This window comes from Mya arenaria, chromosome 13 (genome assembly GCF_026914265.1).
Source record: "Mya arenaria isolate MELC-2E11 chromosome 13, ASM2691426v1".
In the NCBI taxonomy this organism is placed as follows: Eukaryota; Metazoa; Mollusca; class Bivalvia; order Myida; family Myidae; genus Mya; species Mya arenaria.
This window is the reverse complement of record NC_069134.1, coordinates 35,992,881-36,019,445: the sequence shown is the minus strand read 5'-3', so window position 1 is coordinate 36,019,445 and position 26,565 is coordinate 35,992,881. Positions and strand designations below refer to the sequence as shown.

The 26,565-nt window shown below is 34.3% G+C and overlaps 1 protein-coding gene across 1 annotated transcript; it reads right to left on the bottom strand.

Moving 5' to 3' along the window:
* Window positions 1-17,394: 17,394 nt before the first annotated feature.
* On the bottom strand, window positions 17,395-24,955 carry LOC128212785 (uncharacterized). The gene is made up of 4 exons (XM_052918094.1): window positions 24,810-24,955; window positions 20,161-20,337; window positions 19,577-19,684; window positions 17,395-19,407 (listed from the first exon to the last, which is right to left on the bottom strand). Exons 1-4 carry the CDS (start codon window positions 24,941-24,943, stop codon window positions 19,269-19,271), a joined length of 558 nt encoding a protein of 185 aa, XP_052774054.1. The 5' UTR covers window positions 24,944-24,955; the 3' UTR covers window positions 17,395-19,268.
* Window positions 24,956-26,565: the final 1,610 nt, after the last annotated feature.

The window sequence follows — 26,565 nt, the reverse complement described above, 5'->3', positions numbered from 1 at the left end:
GAAGTTTTGAATTTGACCTATTTTGCAGCAGAAAAATTGATAAAAATGTAAAATCAAACGGGCCATAATTCTGTCAAAAATTGATGGATTTTAAAAAAATGTGCATATTTGAGTTTGTAATGACGTAACCTTTAAAATGATATATCACTTTAATATACCGCATTAAATTGATTTTTTACGTTGTTATTGCTACCTTAACGTGCGAAACAAAGTTAACAACAAATCGATTGGCGTGGTTAAGTGGTTTAAGTTTCAATATCACAACATGGAAATAGGATTTCCTTTTTCAATAGAAATCGTAAGAATTAAGAGCGTAACTTTCTAAGCGTCACCCCGTTTAAGCGTAAAGTGCGTTTTAATAAAAAATTATCTTAAGGACATTTATCGCATAGATTCTGCGCGCTATTTTATTGGAGTCTCCGAGTTCTCGTAAGCAGCGTATTGTTTACGACAAATAAACCTCATTGCAACGGGGCCAAGATTGGGATACCGGCTGTAATATTTGATTTAATGCAGCTCGTTATTTAAATCATCGTCCGGCAACTTTATTACACATACCCATAACATTCAAATATTGCCACTCCTTTGCAGTGCTTCTTTTGTATTTTCAGCCACAATATGAAGTCATTGTGTCTTCTAGCGTTATATTTACTATGAGGTCCATTTCTGCTTCTTCAAGTTATTAATTTTTTACGAAAATATTGCTTGCTGATAAAACTTAAAATTTCTGTCGCTCAAACCCAACATTTTGTTGCATCATAGTAAATCAGTTTTCATTGGTATTTCATGTACAAAATTGCATATTGGCCATGCTAATTGATGTAAGTCGAAATTTCGTAAACCAGTGTATATCCCGTTGACCTGCTGTTTCCATTGATCGTTCAAAGGTAGTAACCATAACACGAACTGATATCGTTCTTCTAATCAATACATTACTTAGTATGATTATTCACTTGTCAGTATGTGTAATCGTTTGTTGTACATACGACTGTGGTCAAAATATGTTTCAACAGTATCTTAGTCTGGACTTGTCAGTGAAGCGTCCATTGTATTATTTACCATCCTTGCGAGGACTAATTTTTCCTTTAAAACTCTGTTAATGACACGTACTGGGGAATAGTGTTTACAGTACCAACACAAAAAAATGCAATTTCGATTTTCCCACCAAATGTCCTGTACGAGAAATAGAAAACCTTTTATCAAGATAATACAATAAGAATTAGTACACCATAATGATACTTATGGTAATTTATACGCGTATTCGAAGCAAACTCATTTCTTAATTTTAGCATATTTTGTTCGAAGAAGCCTATTTATATAAATGAATAGCTGACCAGTGTCACCGTGCTTTATATAATTTATAAGTATTCCATTGTGAACAACATAACAATGAGTAATAATTCCTTGTTTTATTTTATTTCTGCCATTTCATAGTTTATCAAAAAACGAAACAATCAGGAAATACAATGTAAAACAACATGCAAAGTGAAATATAGACAAAAGACAATAAATATGCAACCCCAAAAAGGTAAAATTCTTCAGAAAGAGAAAATAACACCATTTTTATCAAATCAAATTTTTTGTGTTGAGCATGATCCTGTTATAAGAGACTTAAGATGTTCGAGAAATAGGGGCCAGTTACATCGTACGTGCAAGCAAGCTTGCATTGATATAGATAAAAGTCTTTTAATTGAATAGCCATGTAATTTAACAGTTGTGTTTGTTGAAAGCTACTAAGGACATGGTGGATTGGTTAAACTACGTCTTATGTCATTTGTCTTCATTGATAAATCTTAAATAAACGATTTCTTTCGTACATTGCAACATTGCTCGTTTGAACAAAATGATTCAATCCAGCTATTATACAAACTGTATATATCGGCACTCTCGAAAACATGTTTTTGTATGACAATCAAAAATACAAACACTTTGCACCAAGGCGACCTTCGATTCCCGGCCTGTGTGCATGCGGGCTTGGTATGTGATCACCAAGCCGGACAAGTGGGTTTCCTCCGGATACTCCGGTTTCCCCCACAACACAAGACCGTACTCTCGCGTAAAATCGTGCCAACGAGAGTGATTTATACATATTGTTGTAATAATTTGTTTCACAATCGTTGTTTTATATGTAAGTTTGAATAATGAATATTTCTTAATTTTTGGCAAAGTTATTTGTAAATACCCCATTTGTTTTATCAAATATATTTATATGCAGTTATTAATAATATCATTTTCTTTCTTATTTTTGTAGTTTTCGTGTATGAAAAATGTAAGTTTTTTTTTAAAATCAACTTAGTGAAATATCAGTGATCTACGAACTCAATTTAATATGGAAACCCAATTACTAAGATATATTTTTGCATGAGCAATATCCGGGAACCTCAAATGCTTCAAACAAAAGGTCATTTGTTTGAGTATCGAGCGTCAGCACATGCAGCATCACAGGTTCGCTAATGCAAATTCCACCACAATTCCCACCTCCCCTGAAAAAGATACTATTTTATGTAATATACGTATTATTTAAGATCGATTGAGAAAACAGCAATAAAATCAGTCACGAATCTGTTTCTTTGGTTGAAAACAGTATATTTTTCTTTTTGAAACACCTCGTATTTAATAGCCCATGTTAACATGTAGGAGGTGGACGACTTCCTACAGCCGCCACTCAACACCTTGATTACACCAACTTTAGTAAATCAGAAAGCGAGATTAAAACTCGCCAACAGTATAAACACATTATAGTTTAAGATGTGGCGATATAATAACCATACAAGAAATTTAACAATAGCATTATAAAATACTCATAGCAGTTCCAGAAGAAGCAGAACATTTGCACATTCGAGCGTAAACTTTAGGTTACCATAGCCTGTTTATACACGAGGAATACACAATTATTGATTTAAACCATTAAACTTGTTTCACTCACAAGCACTTTCCGTGTGGTATCCACTGATAGTAAGGAGGCATATGTATGATAGGTCTCATAAAGCCATCTACATTCCGGAGCGTCGTGTTTTTATGGAAGTAAAACACCCTGAAAAAAAACAACAACTTATATGGATAATGCTAAAGATTATTGTGTGTACGATCTTTGGCCTATCACAACAGTTTATGAATAAATAATAAACTCAAATGAACTATTTTCTTTGCAATTAATTCAATTTTGAAATGAACTGAAATACACATAATATATAATAAAGCATGGCGAATGTCAAACATGACTGTTTAAGTAAATATATACATTTACCAATGGATTCTACCCTTTAAATGTAAATTATGCTTTAACGATACGCATACTATCAACATACATCAACTCTTCAAAAATACACTGAGATATTTTCATAAGTAGAAGGATTTGACTTCCATCATACTAAAAGGCAATTCAATTTGATTACTTGTACAAAGTTTAAATGCCAAATGCCTTAAAGTTATGACTCACGTTGGGCAACAAGAATCGCCGTCTCCCTGTATTCTATCCAAGAAGTCCCCGTCCACAACGCCCGCTGATTCAGACCGCAAGATTTCGGCTTGATTAGCCGTCGATCTGCGTCTGGCTATCTGTAGTTGTCTTCGCGTTTGGAACAAGTTCCTGTACACGTTGCCTAGTCTTCGAGTACTAAAAATAATGTCATACAAATGCAGTAACAAATCACATTATATTTTGTAATAAATATTTTGTGGTTAATGAGCAGTGAAAATCAAAGTCATAGATCCATTTTCATAGCTTGTATACACCTCCTTCCAAAGGTACCCGTTTCCTCCAGAATATATTCCCTTGTTAGCTCGACGTATCGAATAATAAGGAAAGCAATAATAATTTAATTGGGTAGGAAGTCGGCGTCACAACATGGTTAAAGATTTGCATGTAAGCAGATTTAAGTCATCATCTAGGCATACACTGCATGAATTGCATTGAAACTTCTAGAGTTCAAACCTATAATTTTGCAATTTTTATTTTTATTTTAGGGCTACCAAACATTCAACCTGTCCGAAAATTGTCTTGCATGTTATGCAAATTAATGCCATTTATTATCCGACCTTTTTAAAAAAAACATGCAGTATTATAACGTCAAGTTCATGTTTTTATTTAGTTCATTTCGGAGCAATTTTGATAAGGTCCAGGATATAGACCCTAAATTATGTAAGATACGCGAATAGCTATGGCGAGCCGGAACTAGGAGCGGTATCTTAAAACACTTTGAGTGGAACAAGTTTCGGAAATCGATCGTTAGCCTCTCGTATGCATTTGCCCGCTACCTGAAAACGTTTTAAGTTAAGGATACACCGAAGACTCTCTCATAAACTAAATGGACTTGGGGGTAGTCTGAGCGTCGTCGTAAGATTGTTATCAATGAAAAGGTTGTTCCATTCTTAGGAATTTTCAGCATTTTTAAATGAAGATAATTAAACAACGATGAAAACACAGCGACGAACCCTCATAGCTCCAATCAGTGGTCCATGTTTCACTCTTAGCCTGTATTGAAATATCGCACGTTACTTATTGGGAAGAGAAAGAATACTTACACGAATAGAAAAACATCACATCCTTATATTGTGTTACGAGTATTAACGTTATCATTTAATACATGTAAGACAATGCCATTTCGTTATTTCGTTAAGCGTGCCATGCTAGGTTTTGAACTCTGTCAGCAGAATGAAATAACACGGTCTAGGCTTGCTAAATTAAAATGAATTGTCTTTGATTAATGAAAGAGGACAACGTAAGTGCATGTTTTTTTTTTTTAAGTTTCAATTATAAATTAGAATTATTATTGATAGTTCCTATTGTTGTCTATCAATAAAATTATTTAAAGTAAACATTTTCCGTCGAACTTGCGAAATGTGTATACTTGAATATGTACTTGTAGCTATGTTTCACCAGCCTAAGGTACTTGTAGCTAGGTTTCACCAGCTTAAGGTACTTGTAGCTATAATTCACCAGCTTAAGGTACTTGTAGCTAGGTTTCACCAGCTTAAGGTACTTGTAGCTATGTTTCACCAGCTTAAGGTGCTTGTACTAGGTTTGTAGCTAGGTTTTATAAGTTTTCCTTTTAAATACGCCTTTAAATATTGTAAACATACGCATTACACTGAATTACTAATACTCACTAATAAACGACCATCAACGAAACTGTAAACATTATTTATTCGATGAAGGAAATACATTTTTCAATAAAAGATCATGGTCCTTTCCTTCTTTTTTCGTTCGTTGTGAACAATTTGGAAAAACATCCTCAGACCCCGCCCGCACTACCTCCCGACCGACTGCCTTATGAATATATTGCCCTTAAATTTTGTACATATTTTGTTTAACACTAACAACAATTCAACTTACTCAAGTTCCACATCCCGTTTATCACGACTGCCACCTTCTGTCTCAAACTCTCTCACTTTATCATCTTCAATATTTCTAACCTTTTGTATCTCAAAACAAAAGCGCGCCACTGGTAACGCTGATATAACTAACATCCATGTCGTGAACATTTTCATAGACTTTGTATTTATAAGAAGAAACTGAATTGTTATTCGCGTTCTTTTAAACTGGAGAAATATCCGGTTGGTGAACGAAGATATAAATCCCGATGGCATCTCGAAGGGGTTGGGATGAGTCCTTTTTATGGAATTCATTTTCAGCCCACTAAGTCAATAGCGCGCATAGCATTCCAGCCTATGAACCTTGTGTGATGTTGACAATTGAGGTGTGACCCTTGCGGTTCCGTTATTGTACTTTTCTTTTTTGTTGCATTATTATCTTTTCATTTAAGTTTTCATTCTTATGTTTGTTTACTTCGATATTTGCCCCCTTCATGTGATTAATTTATATTAAAGCGTTTACTTATTTTTGAGTTGCCTTTAGGCAAACTCTCTGGAGTCATGTTTGATACCATATTTCAGAGTTACACTATTTTTCGCGGACCCCTTGATTCAGGTAGAATGCCGCGCTGAAAGAAGTTCCATATCTATCATGTTTTCCACATGCATAGTTCAATTATTATGTGTGATGTGTCTTAATAAATCATTTATTGTGCGAGTCTGAAACTCGATTATTTGCATTTTGGTCAAATGAAGGTATTAAAAATGATTTATCCTGTCTCGTAGTAATTTATGCTTTTACATATTGTCAGAGGGGTGAGCGCAAGACTGTGTTAAGTGTAAAGCAATAAAGAATGCACTTAGCACAGTCTTGCGCTCACCCCTCTGTCAAATTGTGCAGTACCGGGTAATAAAAGTAGTCCATTGAATTTCCCGCCAGCTTGTCAAAACCCGCCCAATTCTGTGGTACTTCGGCTAAAAGCAGTCCATGAATGTGAAGTGTCGGGCGTGCTATTTTGTTATTTCATTAAAATAAACGTATGGAAATTAAAAAAAATTAACGTCGAGAAACGTTTGTTATCATAAGTGATTTATATACAATTCATTTTGAATGTTCGACTAAAATATCGCGGAGGAATCGTCGCCAGCTTCAATCCGGGCTAACTCTTCTACAAACCACAAACTATATCTGGTAAGTAGCCAACTATAACAAATTGTTTTTCCTTCAATTTCTTATTGTATGTGTTGAGTATTTTACAATCATAGCAGTGCATTGTTATTTTTGTCTTGTGACATATCTGCACAATTTACAAAGCGTCCGAAGTCAGTCATTTTTCAAAAACTCTGGGCATCGTTCAACAACACCGGAGCCTGCCATTTTGTAAAATCTCGGCCCTCGTTCAACAACAACCAATCGACAATCAGCAGTTCCGTTTGCATGCACTTGAATATATTGTCATTCACTTGAGTTTTCTTTTTATCGTAGGTTATTTATGTTTGATGTTCTCTGTGCATTTTTAAACAAACCATTTTTGCACAAATTACGTGAATTCGACTTCGGAAAAACGATCCGTCTTCGTTCATTTTAGCATGCATGGAATAATTCGTAACCAAGCCTTATGTTTATCTCGGGTTATATATGTATGTTGTATTCCGTGCATTTCTACTTAACGTTACTCGAGTGCGCATGCTAAATTTAGGTTATCAATGATAATATCATTTTACTGCGCTATTCGCCCCCACCACCATTATCAAACACGTACATTTGGGATTTTTTTATTGATGTTCACACTCACAGACACATGTATTGAATTTACATATTAAAGACTGGTTAAAAATCAATTAACATTTTGTTTACATCAAGAGTTTGATAATCAATAGTTTGAGGTGTTTGGAATATTGGATACATTGTTAAAATATTGTAAAGCAAGTATTTGAGAAGCACTTGTGACTTTTTTCATCAAGTGTTTACATCACACGTGTTTGAATATTGGAAACGAGATTTTAATTGTTAAGTGTGTGTTTGATCAATAGTTTGATTTTAACTTTTTCATTTTTATTGGTCGAGCTTCTTTGATTCTAAGTCCTTTGGACTGTATTGAGCACAAAGTGTATTCTAAGTGTTTTCTCAAAGTGTATATATATAAAAGTGAACACTTAAAAATTGATTGCGTAATTGTTATACAAAGTATACCATCACCCATACATAGAGCTTATTGGATAGAGTGTAACAGGATTCGCCCTATGTGTCTGTCTAGCCGTACACATGTTCGTGTCTGATCCATATCTCCCGTCATGAATAAATGATTTTTTAAATTTTACAGAAATGTTAACCACATCCAAGATTATGTGTTGCAGGTCAAAGTTCAATGTCACAAAGCTTAAAGCCACCAATTTTCAGTGGTAACATTTGAAGGTCAAGGTCATCCTTCAATGTCAAAGGTCAACTTTTGAACTATTGCAGATACAGAATTGATACTTGACATGCATGTGTATCTCATTAAATTGCAGATATTCATTTGTAACATAACACAGTCAAGGTCATCCTTCAAGGTCAAATGTCAAATTTATTTGTGACAAGACCCTTTGGGCGCATTGGTGTTTCAACTACACACTTTTATTTACCATCGCAAGGGTTACAATTTGACAGGGTAATAACTAACGTTTTTTTTGTGTGCAAATTTAATGCCCCTTTACAGGCAGACAAATGTTGGCATACATAAATGATGATGATTGAAAATAAGCAATCAAAAACTTCTTTATGCCACATCAAAGATGTCGATGTTATTTCTCCTTGCAGGACAGCGTTGCCACTACAGTAATGGTGAATGACAAAGAGGTGAATGTGCGGACCATTACGGTGGAGGACCGTACTGGGAAGGTGAAAGTCAGCCTGTGGCGCAACATTGCAGCAGAGCCTGTGGTGTTGGGGGATGTTGTTGCCATCACCAATATTGTTGTCAACAGCAAGAGATATAACAATGAGGAATCCCTGTCGTCAACACAGTTTACAAAGATAGAGGTAAATGCTATATCTTGGAACATACAAACATACATGTACTCGATCAAAAGTTCCTTTCCAAATCCTCTGATCTACCTAAACTATTTGCAATGCACAGACTTGAATTTTAGCATGAAGGTGCATCTCAATGACCCACACATTTTTAGGGTCCACTTGTCAAGGTCACATTCAAGATGTAAAATTGCCATTAACTTTTCATCCATTTGACAAACTTCATATTTAACATGATATTGCATCTCAGGAAGCCGCTCATTTTTTTAGCGGCCATGTTAAGGTAAAGAGGTCCCATCAACATCAAGCGTTTCATTTATGAAATGTTTATACTACCCTTGGCAATTACGCATGCAAACTATTTCGATAGTGTATTTGTCCCATACTCTAACTTAAAAACTACTTGAAAGAATTAAAGGAATTGAAGGAATTTGATTGAAACTTGCAACTTAGATAGATAGCAATGTGAAGTTGTGCACTTTGCAAGGGTTATAACGCTTGGTCAATTTGTTGCAGAGTTATCTCCCCTTGTTCCATAGTTTAATAGTGTAAACTTTGTCCAGAGCATACTATGACAACTACTAGATTATATTTGATAAAGTTTTAAACAATGGTAGAGCTCAATTAGAGGAAGTACAGTTTACAAATACCATAACCCATGTTTGCTTAATGACAGAGTTATTTCCCTTTGTTACTTTTTCTTGTCCAGTGCATAACTTGAAAACTACCGGATGGAATTTCATATACTGCATACAATGGTAGAGCTCAATGAAAGGAAGTGCAGTGTACAAGAACCATAACCCCTTTATGCTTAATAACGGAGTTATTCCCTACTTTATTTATATAGGTTACTGACATGCCAAACACCGAGAAGACGGCCACCATTCTAGGACTTGACCTGGGTGATGTGGAATCCCAGTTACTCACAGAACAGGATGGAATCTTCAATGTATCAAACGAAGTGCTAGTTGCAGCCTTTCAGTGTCAGTTGGAAGACATTACAGCCAAACTACCAAAAACACTGAATTTCATAGCCAAAGGACAGTCTGTGGTCACCTTTAATGAGTGAAAAATCATGTTCAAAGTTTATAGTTTAGAGATGTTTACTTTTCATACACTGGAGCATGACAGTCTGTGGTCACCTTTAATGAGTGAAAAATCATGTTCATAGTTTATAGTTTAGAGATGTTTACTTTTCATACACTGGAGCATTCATAGTGTTGCCTGTTATATCATTCCATCACCAAGAATTACCAAACTTGCTAGCTCTTGACCTGGGTGGTGTGGAATCAAGCTTAGTCACAGAACAGGATGGAATCTTCACTAAATCGAACGAGGATCTAGTTATCACCTAGGATTACCAAACTTAGTGTGAGGATGCATATATTGAATGCAGCGTTCCACTTTCATCAGTTTCATGTCCTTCTGACAACACACAAAAATCTATCTTTGTCTGTTAGAGGACATTACCTATCTGTCATTGATGTGACAGATTGATGCATTATTTGATGTGAAAGTGGCGTATTTTACCTATTATAAAAGTCATTTGAATTCAATTTGAGAATTTTATTTCTCATAGTTCCTGCCCACAACTGTCAATCATTATGTGAACCACCAGCCGCGTTTCACAATTTTACTTTAAAGGTACCAGTATGAAACAAGAGCAGCAATGTGCCAATCAACCTCTTGTGTACTTTTTAATTGGCCAATTGTAAAGCACGCAACGGTTCGTAAACTAATTTACAATCTGGGGTGGGAATCATGAGGCATTAAAATCCTCACACTTTATTCATTTTGGTGTAATCACACTTTATTCATTTTGGTGTAATTAGGGACCCCCACACATCAATGTGGGAGCCCTATAGTAATCACCCTGTTTGTCTGTCCGTCCATTCGTTTTTTGTTTTTCTTCCATAACTTCAGTATTTCTTAACACATTATCCCCTATGCTATATTTAGATTCCGACGTCATTTTTATATTTTCAGCTAACCAAAAATAATCTTGAAGGCTTGAAGTATCGGTTTATCTCAATGGTTTTAAAGGCATTATGGGATATAGAGCATTTGCTCCTAAGGAGCAAATGCTCTATTTCTCACAATTTCTTCAAACATCAGCCACAATAATTGTGCAATAATGTGTCTCTAGGAGATAATGAGTTAATGGAATTTGATAAAACTTCATACAATAGTAAATCTCAATGGGAAGAAATGCAGTGTACAAGAATCATAGCTCTAATTTACCTAATTATGGAGTTATTGACCTTTGTTACTTTGTCTTGTCCGGAACATAACTTGAAAACTACTGTATGGAATTTCATAAAACATCATACAATGGTAAAGTTCAATGATAGGAAGTGCAGTAATTTGCTTAATTACAGAGTTATTGCCCTTTGTTACTTTTTCTTGTCCAGAGCAAAACTTGGAAACTACTGGATGGAATTTCATAATACTTCATACAATGTTAAAACTCAATGAGATGAAGTGCAGTGTACAAGAACCATAACTCTTAATTTGCTAATTATGGAGCTATTGTCCTTTGGTACTTTTACTTGTCTGGAGCATAACTTGAAAACTACTGGATGGAATTTCATATTTACTTCATACAATGGTAGAGCTCACTTGGTCAGAGTTCTAGTTCAATTACATATTGTAGGAAAAAATCTACCTCTTTTACTAAAAATGATTTCATCTATAACGTTTTTGGTCATTACTTTTACCATACGATATAGGTTTTTTTTCGTGTTTGAAAGATTGAATATTCATCAGCAGAATTACTTTTAAATCTTTGTCAGTGCATATCTCCTATACTATATGGCCTACGATCACCAAACTTGGCTTGTGGTCGCATTTTTGGATTGTGAAGTGTCATGTATCACTATCATTCTGACCTTGACCTTCACATTATACCTTGATTTTCACACACCAATTGAGTGGAGGCATCCATATACCATATATGCATGTCTACTAGTAGTTAAGTTTTAAATATACTTTAGTTAAATACAAGGAGTACAGGAATACTCGCATTTTATTATACCAGGCTTTAAAAATTGAATTTGCTTTTGCCAAATTCCAGCTACAGCTGTCTGCATTCTTTTTACATGCTCTTGGTGACACCTTCCCTAATTGACCACTACCTATCTAAGACAGGTAGTTGTATTAAAGAGTTGTTTTGCTGAATACACTCAACAAAACTCCTAATCGGTCACCTAGGTAATCTTCTAATATTCCCTTCCCTGTACAATAAGCTTCATTACAAATTAGATTTATGAAAATACCATTATCTCGTACACATGCTGTGAAAACTTGGTTCACGTACTACGCTTCATCAAAAAGATACAGTGTCTCAAATGACAACACTATCAATAATAAAAGTCACAAAATCTAACATAGCGTATAAAGGAAGAAAAATAAAAATACCACCCTTTGTCACTTTAAAATGATATTACATGACATGTGAGACTGATACACAGTCACCAATGGCTTAATAAGTTAAAAAAAATGTTCAAATTTAACATTACCTTCTAGGTGAAACAGAGACTGTTTCAAAAGATTTTAAAAATACAAAATCAATGAAAAATGTGATTCCCTATGGAATTTGCATTGTAATTTCTTTTCCTTGTGACTTTTGGATTAGAAGTAATCACATATGAACTGTGTTTTCTCTGCCGTTTAAGCTTCGATTTAGCTGAAATTTTCTAAGAATATTGCCACGAGATGGGGAAAATAGAATACTGAACTGTATGTATATTGTTGACACTTTATGCATTTTTCAGGAAAGTTACTTTACTAAGTGACCGATTAGGAGTTTTGCCAAGTTTACATCAGCTGAGACAATTACTAATTTTTCAGACAGGACAGAAATATAGTTTTAAAAAAAATCCAGTTTAAGAAGTGATCGGTTAGAACTTTGACTGAGTGTATGTCATTTCACATATCTTACAAACTATTGATATGTCATTTGCTTATTATGTTGCCTATGATTTCTTTCTATGTTATGACTAAACTTTTACTATACTGTACATATCGTTGTCTGTTTATCTTTGTTTCATTCAACTTAGATATTTTTCAAGCCAATTTTTTTTTTGCTAACCTTAAATTAATATAACAGGAATACAACTGCTTTCATAGTACATCATTTACCCATTACCCGATATGCTATATTTGGATGATGACATTATTTTCTACACTTGGTTATAAATTTTTGAAATGCTTTGCAAAAGAAAAATTGAATTTCTAACAGTTTTGAAAACCTTTTTAAAAAAGTGAGCATTTGCTCCTTAAGAAGAACATGCTCCATTTTTAACATTTCTCGGATGCATCAAAATGTGTCTTATCAGATAATGGGTTAATAGTGTCGCGGGTTAGTGTTCGTACACATAATTAATGGCAACATATCAAAGCCAAGATCATCCTTCAAAGTCAAAGGTCAAATTTAAGGTTAATCAAGATGTTAATAGGCCATATTGCATACAGGCAGCAAATTGTTTTACAAACAGTGTTTTATGTGAAACACGAGACATACTATTTTACAAAACTGATAATGTACAACATAAACCTTGTACTTGTATTACTTTTACACCATCTTGTATGTACAAGCTTATGTCGTCACAGATTGTCCGTCGTGAGTGCGTGCGTGCGTGCGTAAACTTTTACTTTAAACGACATCTCCTCTGAAACTGATAAGCAGATTTTGACAAAACTTCACAGGAATGTTCCTTTGGTGGTCCTTTACCAAAATTGCTCAAATGGTTCCGGTCCATTGCACAATATGGCCGCCAGAGCTAAAAATAGCAAAATTTTTAAACGACATCTCCTCTGAAACGGTTAGGCAGATTTTGATGAAACTTGACAGTAATGTTCCTTGGGTGGTCCTTTATTAAAATTGCTCAAATGGTTCTGGTCCATTGCACAATATGGCCGCCACAGCTAAAAATAGCAAAATCTTTAAACGACATCTCCTCTGAAACGGATAGGCAGATTTTGATGAAACTTGACAGAATTGTTCCTTGGGTGGTCCTTAACCAAAATTGCTCAAATGGTTCCGGTCCGCTGCACAACATGGCTGCCAGGGCAAAAAAAATAGAAAAACCTTTAAAGAACATCTTCTCAGAAACCGATGATCAGATTTTGATGAAACGTAATAGAAATGTTCCTTGGATGGTCCTTTATCAAATTTGCTTCAATGGTTTCGGTCCACTGCACAAGATGGCCCCCAGAGGTAAAAATAGAAAAACCTTTAAACGACTTCTCCTCAGAAACCGATGATCGTATTGCAATGAAACTTGACAGAAATGCTACTTGGGTAGTCCTTAACCAAAATAGCCCAAACAGTTCTGGTCTGCTGCACAACATGGGCACCAGAGCTAAGAATAGAAAAAAAACGTTAAACTACATCTTCTCAGAAACCGATTATCAGATTTTGATAAAACTTTACATAAATGTTCATCGGGATGCCCTTTAACCAAAATTGCCCAAATGGTTCCGGTCCGCTGCACAACCTGCGAGAGTTAAAAATAGAAAAACCTTTAAGGACTTCTCGTCCGCAGTCTTCACGAAAAACATTTTAACCTACTAGCCAGTTGGACTAGCATAATGGCATATTTTACTAGTCCGAATGACAATCTAGTAGTCCGACTATTTTGCCACATTATAAAACTGTATGCTTGAGGTAAATACCTATTTCAATTGAGCAGCTTGCAGTTTGAGTAAACATTTCTTTATTATGATGCTCATGCAGTGATAGGGAGTGACATCCTTCTGTTGGGAATAGTGCTCCTTGTTTTTCAGAACCTATGGGTACTATGTAAAAACAAAAGGCATCTTGCTTGAATAGACTGTAATAGTATCAACATGGTTAGAAAAGAAATGCCATGCTTTAATAGCTTTGATTACATTTTACTACTGAATTACCTCCCTTTAATAGAAAAAAAAATAATGTCTTAATTTTTCACGTATAGCATCTTTAAATAATTTTTAAACAATAATAATTTATGAGTAAACATATAAGCATAAAGTTCTCACAAAAAGATCAATTAAAAAACCTTACATTTATACATAGGAAAGTATATATAGACTGAACATTAATTTTCGTTTAAGTGACATTCTGAAAGTTTATGAAACAGCTATTTTTAGTAACTTAAATGGCCGAAAAGTGTAAGTGAAACACCAAGTCGATTCTATCTCGTCAGTTCTTGTTCAGGTTAGATATTTGCTTCATAATCTATTCAGATTAAATGTTAACCGATGATCAGATTTTGATGAAACTTGACAGAAATGTTCCTTGGGTGGTCATTAACCAAAATTTGTTAAATGGTTCCAGTCCACTGCACACCATGGCTGCCAGAGCTAAAAAATAAAAAAACACTTTATACGACTTGTCGTCGAAACCGATGACCTTTTTTCGATAAAACTTGACAGAAATGTTTGTTTGGTGCTCCTTTACTCAAATTGCCCAAATCATTTCGGTCCACTGCACAACATGGCAGCCAGAGCTATTAAAGTAAAAAAAAAATTCAAATAACTTCTCCTCAAAAATTGATGATTGTATTTCTATGAAACTTGACGAAAATGTTCGTTAGGTGGTCTTTACTTGAACCTTTTGGCCAGTGGAGCACAGGCACTGATGTGCCTCTTGTTTCTTCATCTCATATCTTCAAAGGCTTAGAAAAAATAACCCCTTCACTCCCAGGCCAAGTGTGCACATGAAAACTATTATATTTACTTCCAACTTAAAACACTTCCCCAACCTTTGGTAATAAAATCTATGGATTGAATTTCAAACAGTTTGGATCTAGATGAAACTTTAGTTACTAAGTGTCTTGTACAGGCTCAAGCCATATTCATAAAGCTCCTAAGGAAAATCTTAAACTTAAGTGAACATTTCCATTGCAGATTTCTCACTTTTTTACCCATAATACTTCAATGAAACTTTGCATTCATATGCAAAACTATGTTTTTCATAAGCATGAAAAGTTTCTTTGACGTTTGCTTAAAAATAAATTGGAAATCCGCATCTGAAATGTTCACTTAAGTTTAAGATTTTCCTTAGGAGCTTTATGAATACGGCCCCTGAGCTACTGTGTGCCATTTAGGCCAGTAAACAGGTTAAATATTCACTATTTTGTTACCTCTGATTTTTTACCAAATCATACTTAATGTGCAATGTATCTATTTTCTTGATAAAAATAAAAGAAAAGTCCACAATTTTTTTTTGTCACTATAACCACTTCATCAACGTCAAGGTCACACTGATTTCAACTGTTTTATGCAAGACTTGTAACTGCAAGTGATTTTACATCCGACAATTGTATACAGCTGTTTGTCTCCCTCCAAGTGTGATCTTGACCTTATAGGTAGGGACCTGGATCTTGTATATGTCACATCATCTTCATGTGCTGAACAACTGTGTATAGTTCTTTCAAACCATGACAATATTACATGTCTCATGTCTGCTAAAAATCTAGAACCTTTCGTCAAATATTTACAAAACTTTTGTTTACTCATATAAGCTTCATTTAGCAATGCATCTGCAAGAAACTTCTCTTGGCAACTCTCAGGACCTTCAGTCCTTTGATTTCAATAGTTCACGATCTATGCCGAAGCCAATTTGGAATTGCACTTGGCCAATTAATCCAGCACAAGCAGCGTTTTTGTTTTGTCGAACGTTCCAATTTATAACCTCAATAGCTAAGTCATAACACTATCTAGAGTCTTACCCAGCTATGTTGATGGCGAGAGCAACGGCTTGAATAAATTTTATAAAAGGTCACCTAAGTTTCAGAAGTTTCCATACAATAACAAAAACGAAAGCCATATTTCTGTTAAATTAATTTTAAAAGTTGGCCACTGGTTTTTGTCAAAGTTTAAATGAAAATTACTTAGTGATTGAGAAAGATAAGTCGTCTAAAGCGCCAAACGACAGACAATTGACATACATCCAGCGATGCCAATACAAGTCCATCTCACAGCTTAAGTGAGATAAATTACTAAAATGTAATTGCAAAAATGCTACAGTAAATTATGTTGACACTAGAATATATACTGAAATGTTTGGTTCAAAATACATTTGATCTACATTAAGTAATGATCACTGTGAAAGTATCAGGAGCTTGGCATAAGTGCGACAGAAGCCATACATACATATATATGCTCAAAATATTCCTTCTGTATTCTGTCGTGATTATTATATTTTGTGCATACATCATTTTGTGCATACATCATATTTCATATATTATTACCACAATTAATCCATTGATTATGCCCAAATTTCGCATATCTATAAATCAAGCCAACTTGCGTCACCCCTAAAAAAACACACACATACACACAATTCTGGTACGACGGATTCCTGGTCGTTTTGGGCGGTATTTCGGTTGCCAAGGATCGGTACACCGGATTCCACTTATAGAGCAAACTGTATTTGGAATCCATAAGAAACAAGCAAACATAAATAGCAGTAACATTATGACTTCTTTTGAAGAATACATACAGGTTTTTAAAGTATAAATTGATAAACGAAACTTAATGAGACTTGATTACGTTCTCGGGCAAATTATTAAAAATATTGCCCACGCTATAAAGATAAGTTAAAACGTACTGGTCGCAAGGTAGCCGACGACATTGAATATATAAGAATTGCGCCCTACATTGATTACGGATTTTTTGAAAACTGTGGACGATCTGAATATAGTAGGATGTTCTGTATAAAAACACATATAAAGTTGTGGTGTCTTATTTTTGAATAATCTGATGTACAAGACATTTGTACATGGATGACCTGTTTCGTCTTCGTTACCACTTTTGTTCAGGAAACCGTTAATCAAGATACTTACATGAGACTTAGTACACTATTATGGTACTAATGGCAATTGATACGCGTATTTGAAGCAAAACCCATTTCTAAATTTTAGGATATTTTGCCCAAAGAAGCCTATGTATATATATATATATATATATATATATATATATATATATATATATATATATATATATATATATATATATATATATATATATATATACACGTATATATGAATTGCTGACCAGTGTCGCCGTGGTATAGAATTGCTAAGTATTCCTTTGATAACTACATAACAATGAGTAACACTGTTTTCTTATATTTCAGTTCGGCCATCTCATAGTTTATCAAAAAAACACACTAAGGAAATGTAATGTAATGCAATATGCAAAGTGCAATATGTACAAAAGACGAAGGTGTATATATATATGACTTTCTTTCTGCTTCAAAAACAACATCAACAACACAAAAATATTCTAACAAAGAAATACCATAATGTTGATATAAGTTTACTGACTTATTATCAAACGTTGCTAAAAAGTCACCGACAGAACCATCATATACATAGGTACAATTATTATGCCACATATAAAACATGTCTTCTTCTGAAGAACTGAGTGGGTCAGATGAATTATTTGTCAACAATGCGATATTAATTAAAGCTTGAATACACTGACACTAATGAATTGTTGTCTTATTACGATTTTTAAAAAAAAAGTAGTAGGGGTTTTCGGAAATTCCTTAGCCCTGCTTCAAAAAACGTGTATGCTTACTTCTCATGTTTTTTCCTATCGCTGCATTTTGCACTTGTTTGCCTTCTTGCTTTAAATCGCTTACATTTGTTTATAATGCAAGAAACTGAAACGTTATATTCAGGTTATGGTAAAGACTAGGCCTCAATTTGGCATGAATTATTTAGCGTGTCTTAATATGTTTTTAAAAAGGTTTAGTTTTGTGGGCTTTTGGAAATACCTTAGCTTAGCCAGGCTTCAAAAATGTGTATGCTTACTTCTCATGTTTTGATCTTTTGCTTTATTTTTATCTTTTTTGTCTTCTTGTTTTTCATTGCTTACATTTGTATGTAATACAAGAAACTGATGGATGTGTGATAACTGGGCAGAGTATAAGGAGACTGTCGTTATAATCAGGTTATGTTAAAGACCAGGCGCCAAATTTGCAAGAATTCTTAAGCGTAACTCACCTAGTATGTTATTCAATTTAGCAAAATTACGTACTTAAATATGATTTTCCAAAACCAAAAAAGTTTCTCTTATTTATCTTATCGATGTTCCCTTTAAAAGCATCACAATTCTCTAATAGTGTGTTGAGTTTGATCCTGTTTTAAGGGACATAAACATTCGAGGTAATGGGACCGGTTAGCCCGTACGTGCGAACAAGCTTGCATTGATATACATAAAAGTCTGTCAAAGTTGGCATGCAATTTAACTACTAAGAACATGGTGAATTGGTTAAACTACGTCTTGCTTTCTATATGATTTTCATGTAAACACTAATGCCATTCATAGAGATATCTTACAATAAAAGATTTCTTTCGTACATGGCGATATTGTTCATTTGAACTGAAATCTCGTATTATGTTTTATTTAAATTGTCAACAATTAACGTCATTTGGGTCATAATTCGTACAGCATCTTGTTAAAGATTTTCAACTTAATGAGCATTTTGTTTGTCCGGTTAGTGCAGTGGTTACCACACTCGCTTCTCACTTAGGCGACCCAGGTTCGATTCCCGGCCTGAGTGCAAATGAGTTTGGTTTGTGGTCACCAAGCCGGACAAGTGGGTTTCCTCCGAAAACTGCGGTTACCCCTACAACACAAGACCACACTCTCGCTTGAAATCGTGCCAATGAGAGTGATTAATATAAAGTTGTAACAAATTGTTTCATAATCGTTGTAAAATATATAAGTTTAAACAATGAATATTTTCTAATTTTGACAGCGATTATTGTTAATACCCAAACTGTAAAGACTATATAAATAGATATATTCACATGCAGATATTTATAATACCATTTTCTTTCTTACTTTTGTAGTTTTCGTGTATGAAAAATGTAAGTTTTCTGTAAGATCAACTTAGTAAAATATCGTTGATCTACGAACTAAATTTAACATGGTAACCCAATCACTAAGATATATTTTTGCATGAGCAATATCCGGGAACCTCAAATGCTTCAAACAAAAGGTCATTTGTTTGATAGTCGAGCGTCAGCAGATGCAGCATCACAGGTTCGCTAATGCAAACTCCACCACAATTCCCACCTCCCCTGAAACAGACACTCTCATATATAATATACGGATTCTATAAGATCAAATGTGTAAACATCTATAGGCTGATTTAAATCACTCAATAATCTGCGTCTTTGGTTGAAAAGAGTTTTTATACACGAGGAACACACAATCGTTTATATAAACCCTTAAATATGTTTCACTTACAAGCACTTTCCGTGTGGTATCCACTGATAGTAAGGAGGCATATGTATTAAACGTCTCATAACGCCATCTACATTTCGAAGCGTCGTGTTTTTATGGAAGTAAAACATCCTGGAAAAAACAATAATTTGGACGGATTATGCTTAAGACCTTGGTGGTGAAAAAAACTGTGTACGAACCATAATGACTATATAATTGTATAATTATATATAATTGTATAATTATAACTCAAATGTTTTTTTTTTCTTCGGTATGGCATCGCAATTAATTCAACTTCTTCACTGATATAAATATAATATCTTTTCATAATAAATGATGGCGAATGTTACTCATGACTTCTGTTAAAAAAAACCCTATATATTTACCAATTTATTCCTTGCTATAATTTTCAATTGAAGTACGTAGAAGACACGCATACTAATATTTTCGGTGTATCACATATTAGTGAGTAATAACTCCATACAACTCATCAAATGACATGGTGATACTTTCATTAGTAGACTGATTTGACTTACATCATACTTAAGGGTGTTTAATTTGAGTACAAAGTTTGAATGCATAATGACTGAACGTAATGTAATGCTCACGTTGGGCAACAAGAATCGCCGTCTCCCTGTATTATATCCCGGACCTCCTTGTCCACAATATCCGCTGATTCAGACCGCAATATGTCGTGTTGATTAGCCTTCCACCTGCGTCTGGCTATCCATAGTTGCCGTCGTATTTGGAATATGTTTCTGTACAAGTTATTTTGTCTTCGAGTGCTAAAAATAGTAACATACAATGCAGGAACAATTCTCATGTGACATTATTAATTTTAGTAAATACTGTGTGGTAAATGAGCAGTTAAAATGAGTATGAGGGTGCGAATTTTATTTCTTGTATATACTTCCTTCCAAAGGTACCCCTTTCTTTCAGAATGTATGCCTTTGAATTCGACTGTTCGTATAATGCGGAGGACTATACTACTCAACATTGATTAGGACCTCGGCGTCACAACTTGAATACAATTGCATGTTAGCACATTTAAGTAAAATACTGCATGTATTGCATTGGAACTTCAAGAGTTCAAACATATTATTTTGTAAATATTCCAAATTATGGCCCTTTATTATCGGCTAAAAATATATCAGCTAAGTTTATACCTTTTTAGGGCTACCAAATATCCAACCTGTCAGCTAATTATCTTGCATGTAATACAAATGATGGCCATTTATTATCCAAGTTAGGAATTCTGGTTACAAGCTGTGAAATCGTTGAGCGCTCTGTCTTTGTGACAGCTCTTGTTGTGTATGCTTTGGCTAGGGCTTGTTGATTGAAACCCTTATATTGAGATTTAGCATTACGTAAATTGCAAAGTTTGCGTGTTTTGTGTTCTGTTACAGATAAATTAACCAACGAGCATGCTTTGTGAAACGTTTTTCATACATAGCAAGAATTTGTATTCTTGCAACGAATTTCGAGCGTATAATCGCGATTGAATCCAAAGTCATCAATTTTTATCGGTTATTTTTAATATTAAAACGAATTGTTCATGTACCTGCCGAAACATGCACTATTATAACGCCAAGCTTATACGAAATTATTTTGATAAGGACCAGGATATTGACCAAAACCATGTAAATTATCCGAATAGGTATGGCGAGCTGGAACAAGGGGCGATATCTGAAAGCAGTTTAATTGTTACGATTTTCGTAAATCGATCGTAAGCTTTTCGTAGGCGTTTTATCTGCTACCTGAAAACTTAAGTTAAGATTACATCGTAGACTATCATATAAACTAAAGTGATGCAAGGGTAGCTTTAGCGTCATCATGTGGTTATTTTCGATGAAAAAGTTGTACCATTCGTAAAGAATTTCAGCATTTTAAATTTAAGATAACATCATTAACAACGACGAATTAACAGTGAAGAACCGACATAGATCGAATTCGTTTTCTGGGTAGAAACAGGCAGTTCTTTGGTACATGTTTTACTCTTTGCCTGTATTGAAATATCGCAAGTAGCTTATTGGCAAGTGAAAGGATGCACACACTTATAGAAAGAAATCACACTTTATATTGTATATGTTACGAGTATTATTAGTTACACTGTTAGTAGCTGGGGGGTATGTGATATACACCCCAGTGGTTTCATACCATGCGAGAGCGAATTATTATATATTTATGTATAATAATAAGATAAGATTATATTAAGATATACTGGCTGAGTTTGTAAATCCGAACAGTTTTGACAGTTTTTTAACAATATCTTTGCGAATTTTGGTTCTAGTAACTTCAAACTTGGCATTAATAATGTTTGGTTCAAACCTCAGCCTCTGCTGAAGTACACATTCACAAAATATTTTGATTCATTAACGCAAAACGTTCATTTCAAGCACAGTAAATCACCATTCACTCGGTGAAATGGAGTATGTAAATCCCGATCGCTTTTAAAATTAAATCAGTAATGTATTTGTTATGAAAATATTCAGTGACTTTTGAATTATAATTGTCTCAAAATTATATTTTAAGAAATACAAAACGTTTATGTAATCAAGTTTATTTGGAATAAATGCAATAACAATGTAAATATAGTAATAACATTGTTTGACAGCATTTATATCTTCTCAGTAAGTTTACATTAAATAATAACTGTACAAGAAAGATGTATCACAGTCAATAAATGTAATAATAAGAAAAACACCAACAGTTAACTGTTTTTAACACTTATTTTTTTAACAGTTTCTTGAAGGTAACTTCTCAGCACATTTGCAGATTTCTTGTTACATCGAAGCGTCTCTTCTGAATTTAATTTTAACCTTTTCCGAGAGATTCGTCACTTGATGTGCTTGTAAACCGTTTTTCAGTCGCCATTTTGTAACCATTGACTTATGTAAACAGTCGGTTACACACAACAGATTGCTTGAATAAAATGGATATTCAAAAACGTGCATGAGTTAGCTCCCCTACAGTGAAAAGATAAGCCGAGAGAAAAGTTACAAATTTTTTCGGCTGCCATTTTGTTAAGTCTTTTGCGGAGTATGAACGTTACAGGGGTGGTATGAAACATACTGGATATTACAGGGGGGGGGGGGGGTATGGATTATACACGTCGTGCACGTTACCGCTCTTGGCCAATCGGATAGCGTCATTCATGTAGGAGGTGAGATATTATCGTATACTTGACTTGTTTATATTATTGCAATTTACAATCATTTAATGCATGTAAGACAATGCCATTTTGTAGTTTCGTTAAGCGTCAGCGTGTGCCTATGTTTTGAGCTCCGTCAGCAGAATAAAAACACCAGGTTTTGTAAGCTAAATTAAAACTTATGAGAAAAACTACAGAAACAAGCTCAGTAAGCAAAAGTTTAAACATAAACCCCGTTTAATGACAAAGGGTATACGCCAAAAACATAGACACAAAAACAAAAAAATCACAAACAAGAAATACTGAACAACAGCACAAAACACAACAAACAGCACAGTGCATAATTTATATACTATATAAAAGAACTAGGTATGTTTATCAAGGATAGTTAGGTACCGGCTTGGAACGGTCAGTACAATGTAAATTTACTGGGGGTTTAAACCAGTTTACGTGCACAAACCTCACTCTTATCCCAACAATCCTGAATAAAGAAAAAACGTAAAAAGTAAATCCTATCAAAGTTTGCATTAACTTGAGGAAACTTAATAATAAATGATAATAAACGTTAAAACGAATTATCTTTGATTAGTGTACGAAGACAACGTTATTAAATATATTTTGCAGTTTTTTTATTTTTTTTATACTTCTTATTATAAATAAGACTTATTACTATTCAGTTCCTGTGGTTGAACATCATTTATGCTAAAGCATTGCCCCTCATACTGGTTAAATTTGTATTCCTTTTTCGTAATGACTGTGTGTACATGAATAGGTAAATGTAGCTAGGTTTCACGAGCTAAAAGTTGACGCTTTACAAAATAACACACAGTAGGCTTAACTTTTGTAAACAAACATCAGATAGTTTTGAAGATTAGGTTTTTGACGTATTTCTATTAAACATTTTTTTTCTGGCATGAACGAATAAGAATATCGTGTAACCTAGGGGCGATTTTGAGTCTCGTCTAGTGGTGAATGCGCACGCACGCACTTTGAAATTTTGGGTCCTAATGAGGTCCAAACGTGACTACAAACAATTAACTTTTATTTACAATAAAATACAATTTAAAAGTGTTTAAAGTCTTTCTTTATTTTGCTGAAGTGTCAGGTAATTTCTATCTAACAAATAGTTGTAATTGACCTTTTTGTTTAAGGTTTTGAATAATTCTATCCTTTCTACTTACGTTTCGTTAATGTAATCTCCCTTTGTTTCACATTGCTCTTGACCTATTTCTTTTCGCAGATAAACATGTAGGACTGAAAGGATAACGCGATTTGTGTTGGGAGAAGAATAAGCTAAGTGAACATGATAATAACTTAATTTCGCCCAGATACCAAATTTGGGTCCAAAATCTTATATCGAGCCTCAAAATTAGAGCCCGGTATGACGCCCATTCTGATTATTGTGCCGTTATTAGATACTGTCTGCAATTCTCTGTTACCCGCTTGAATGCAAGAAACATGTTCTGTCTTCAACAAAGATATGCCTACACGGCTGTAAAAAGACTTCATTGCACGAAAAGACATTCCGAATTCCTCAAATTACGATCGTATTGTACTATTCCTTTCGAGTGGGTTGTTTTTCGGATACCACCTTATGTTTCTTGTATTTTTCTCGTAAAGCCATCATTAATGTGACCTTATCTAACGAAACCTTACGCTTTAATATATATTTAGAACATTTACAAAGGTATGTATTTATATTTATAACATATGCACTGTATGCAAGTTTCCATTAGTCGTGTCAAAACTGTAATGCTGTTCATTGACATAGTGTGCATATGAGAGATACATTTATAAGTTTCCTTTTCATTATAAATACGCCTTAAATATCATAAATATACGCATCACACTGAATTACTAATACACACTAATAAAAATAACATCAAAGACACTGTTGAGTACAAGTTTCAAATACTTATGCGATGAACAAATTACATTTCTCAGTTATAGAGCATGGTTCTTTCCTTCTTTTTTCGTTCGTTGTAACATTTTGAAAAAAACATCCTCAAGCCCTCGCCCCAACTTTCTCCCGACCGACTGCCTTATGAATATATTACCCTTAAATTTGTACAGATTTTGTTAAACACTTACAACAATTCCACTTACTTAAGTTCCACAGCCCTTCTATCACGAATGCCACCTCCAGTCTCAGACTCTCTAACACTAATAGCTTCAATATTTTTAACCTTTAGTAACTCAAAACAAAACTGCGCCACAGGCAAGGCTGGAAAAATTATCATCCATGTCGTGAACATTTTCATAGACATTTTATCTGCTAGAAGACTGAACTGCTATTCGCGTTCCTTTTAAACTTGGGGAATATCCTGTTAGTGAAAAAAGATAAAAAACCGGAATGTATCTCGAAGCGGTTTGGCTAACACCTTTATCTTATTTTTGTTTTTATCATTTTTAAAACAGCCTACTGAGCCAATAGCACGTTCAACATAGTTATGTAATCGAAACAGCTTTTACGTTGTTATGTTTCATCATTATGTCTTCATATTCCTTTAACATCAGAAAATAAAAGAGCCCGAAATGAGGGGAGTCCTTTTATGTCCTATCAAACGTTAAATATGTTATACTGTCCCCTTTTTTGGGTGTAATTATTTGTTGGCCAATGACCATCGATTATAAATCAAATACATTTAAGCATACTCCACTATTGTTGTACAAAACAATACACAGTGAAATTCACGACAAGGAAAGGGGATTCTTTTCTAAAAACAAACTAGGCGGGAGAGATTGTCCGAGACTAAAGTAATTATGCAAAACTATGTTTATTAAATTTAATTATCATTCAAGCAAAATATTGTATATTGACAAATATACAAATATCAGAATATTTAAAAATAGAGATATTTATGTAAACGAAATATACTGATACATATTCAATTTGTATATATGCGGTTTTCCTAAAAAATGTACGACGGCCTATTTTCAAAGGGCCATACAATAGTACTAAACTTTTCCACTGGAACAAATGTCGAATAGTTTTCAGAGAATGATGATATATTGAGGTCTTAAAGCCTACTTTTCTAAATCTCTAAGGTCTAAATATGACATAAATATGAGTAAGAAGCCGTAAACACTTAATTGTTTTCCATGAATAATTACTTCGTGTATGTTACTTTTTATTGAATTATTATTATTTCACTAAAAACCATTGCTATTTATATGCCAAAAAGTATGAACTGTTGTTCAAGAAATTAGCAAAGCCCCGACATTCCAGGCGCGCTAGTCAATTTGGATTTGCTCTAAGCTGTCAGCTAATTTGGGACATTTCACCAAATCTGGACATAAATTCGTTTCGGGTCATTTTCAGTCGAGTTTGGGGGGCGTTTTAGCATTTGAGTATATACAGAGTATATACAGAGGCATTTCACAGACTCGGATTTAAACTACCCATAGATTGAAGAACTTCGCGTACGATTCGCCCTAAAGGCCTTTTGTCCACTTTCGGGTTTCACATTTATCTAAAGAAAAAAAAAAAACAATTGAAACTGTTTTCTTCCTTATAAAAAACAGAAATAACTAAAAACGAAAATTTGAAGAGAAAAAATGTTTTATGAAAATTAAACACGATGGTAAAGCGTTTGTCTGTGTCTCTCCTATCCAGCGTTTGTAACGTTTAAATAATCATACTTTCGATTAGTGTACTTTTTAAAGAGTCCGCTTGTGATGAGCGAAGTATACCTGTTACTAAGGCGGTTCTTCGTGAGTGCATGCGTGCGGGCGTCCGTTCGTTCGGACTGAAAATGTCTGGCCTGTATCTTGATCATGCACTAAAGGATAATCCAAACATGCCACACCACAAACCGCAAATGACTCAGGTCTGTACCTCAACGATAAAGGTCCAACTTAG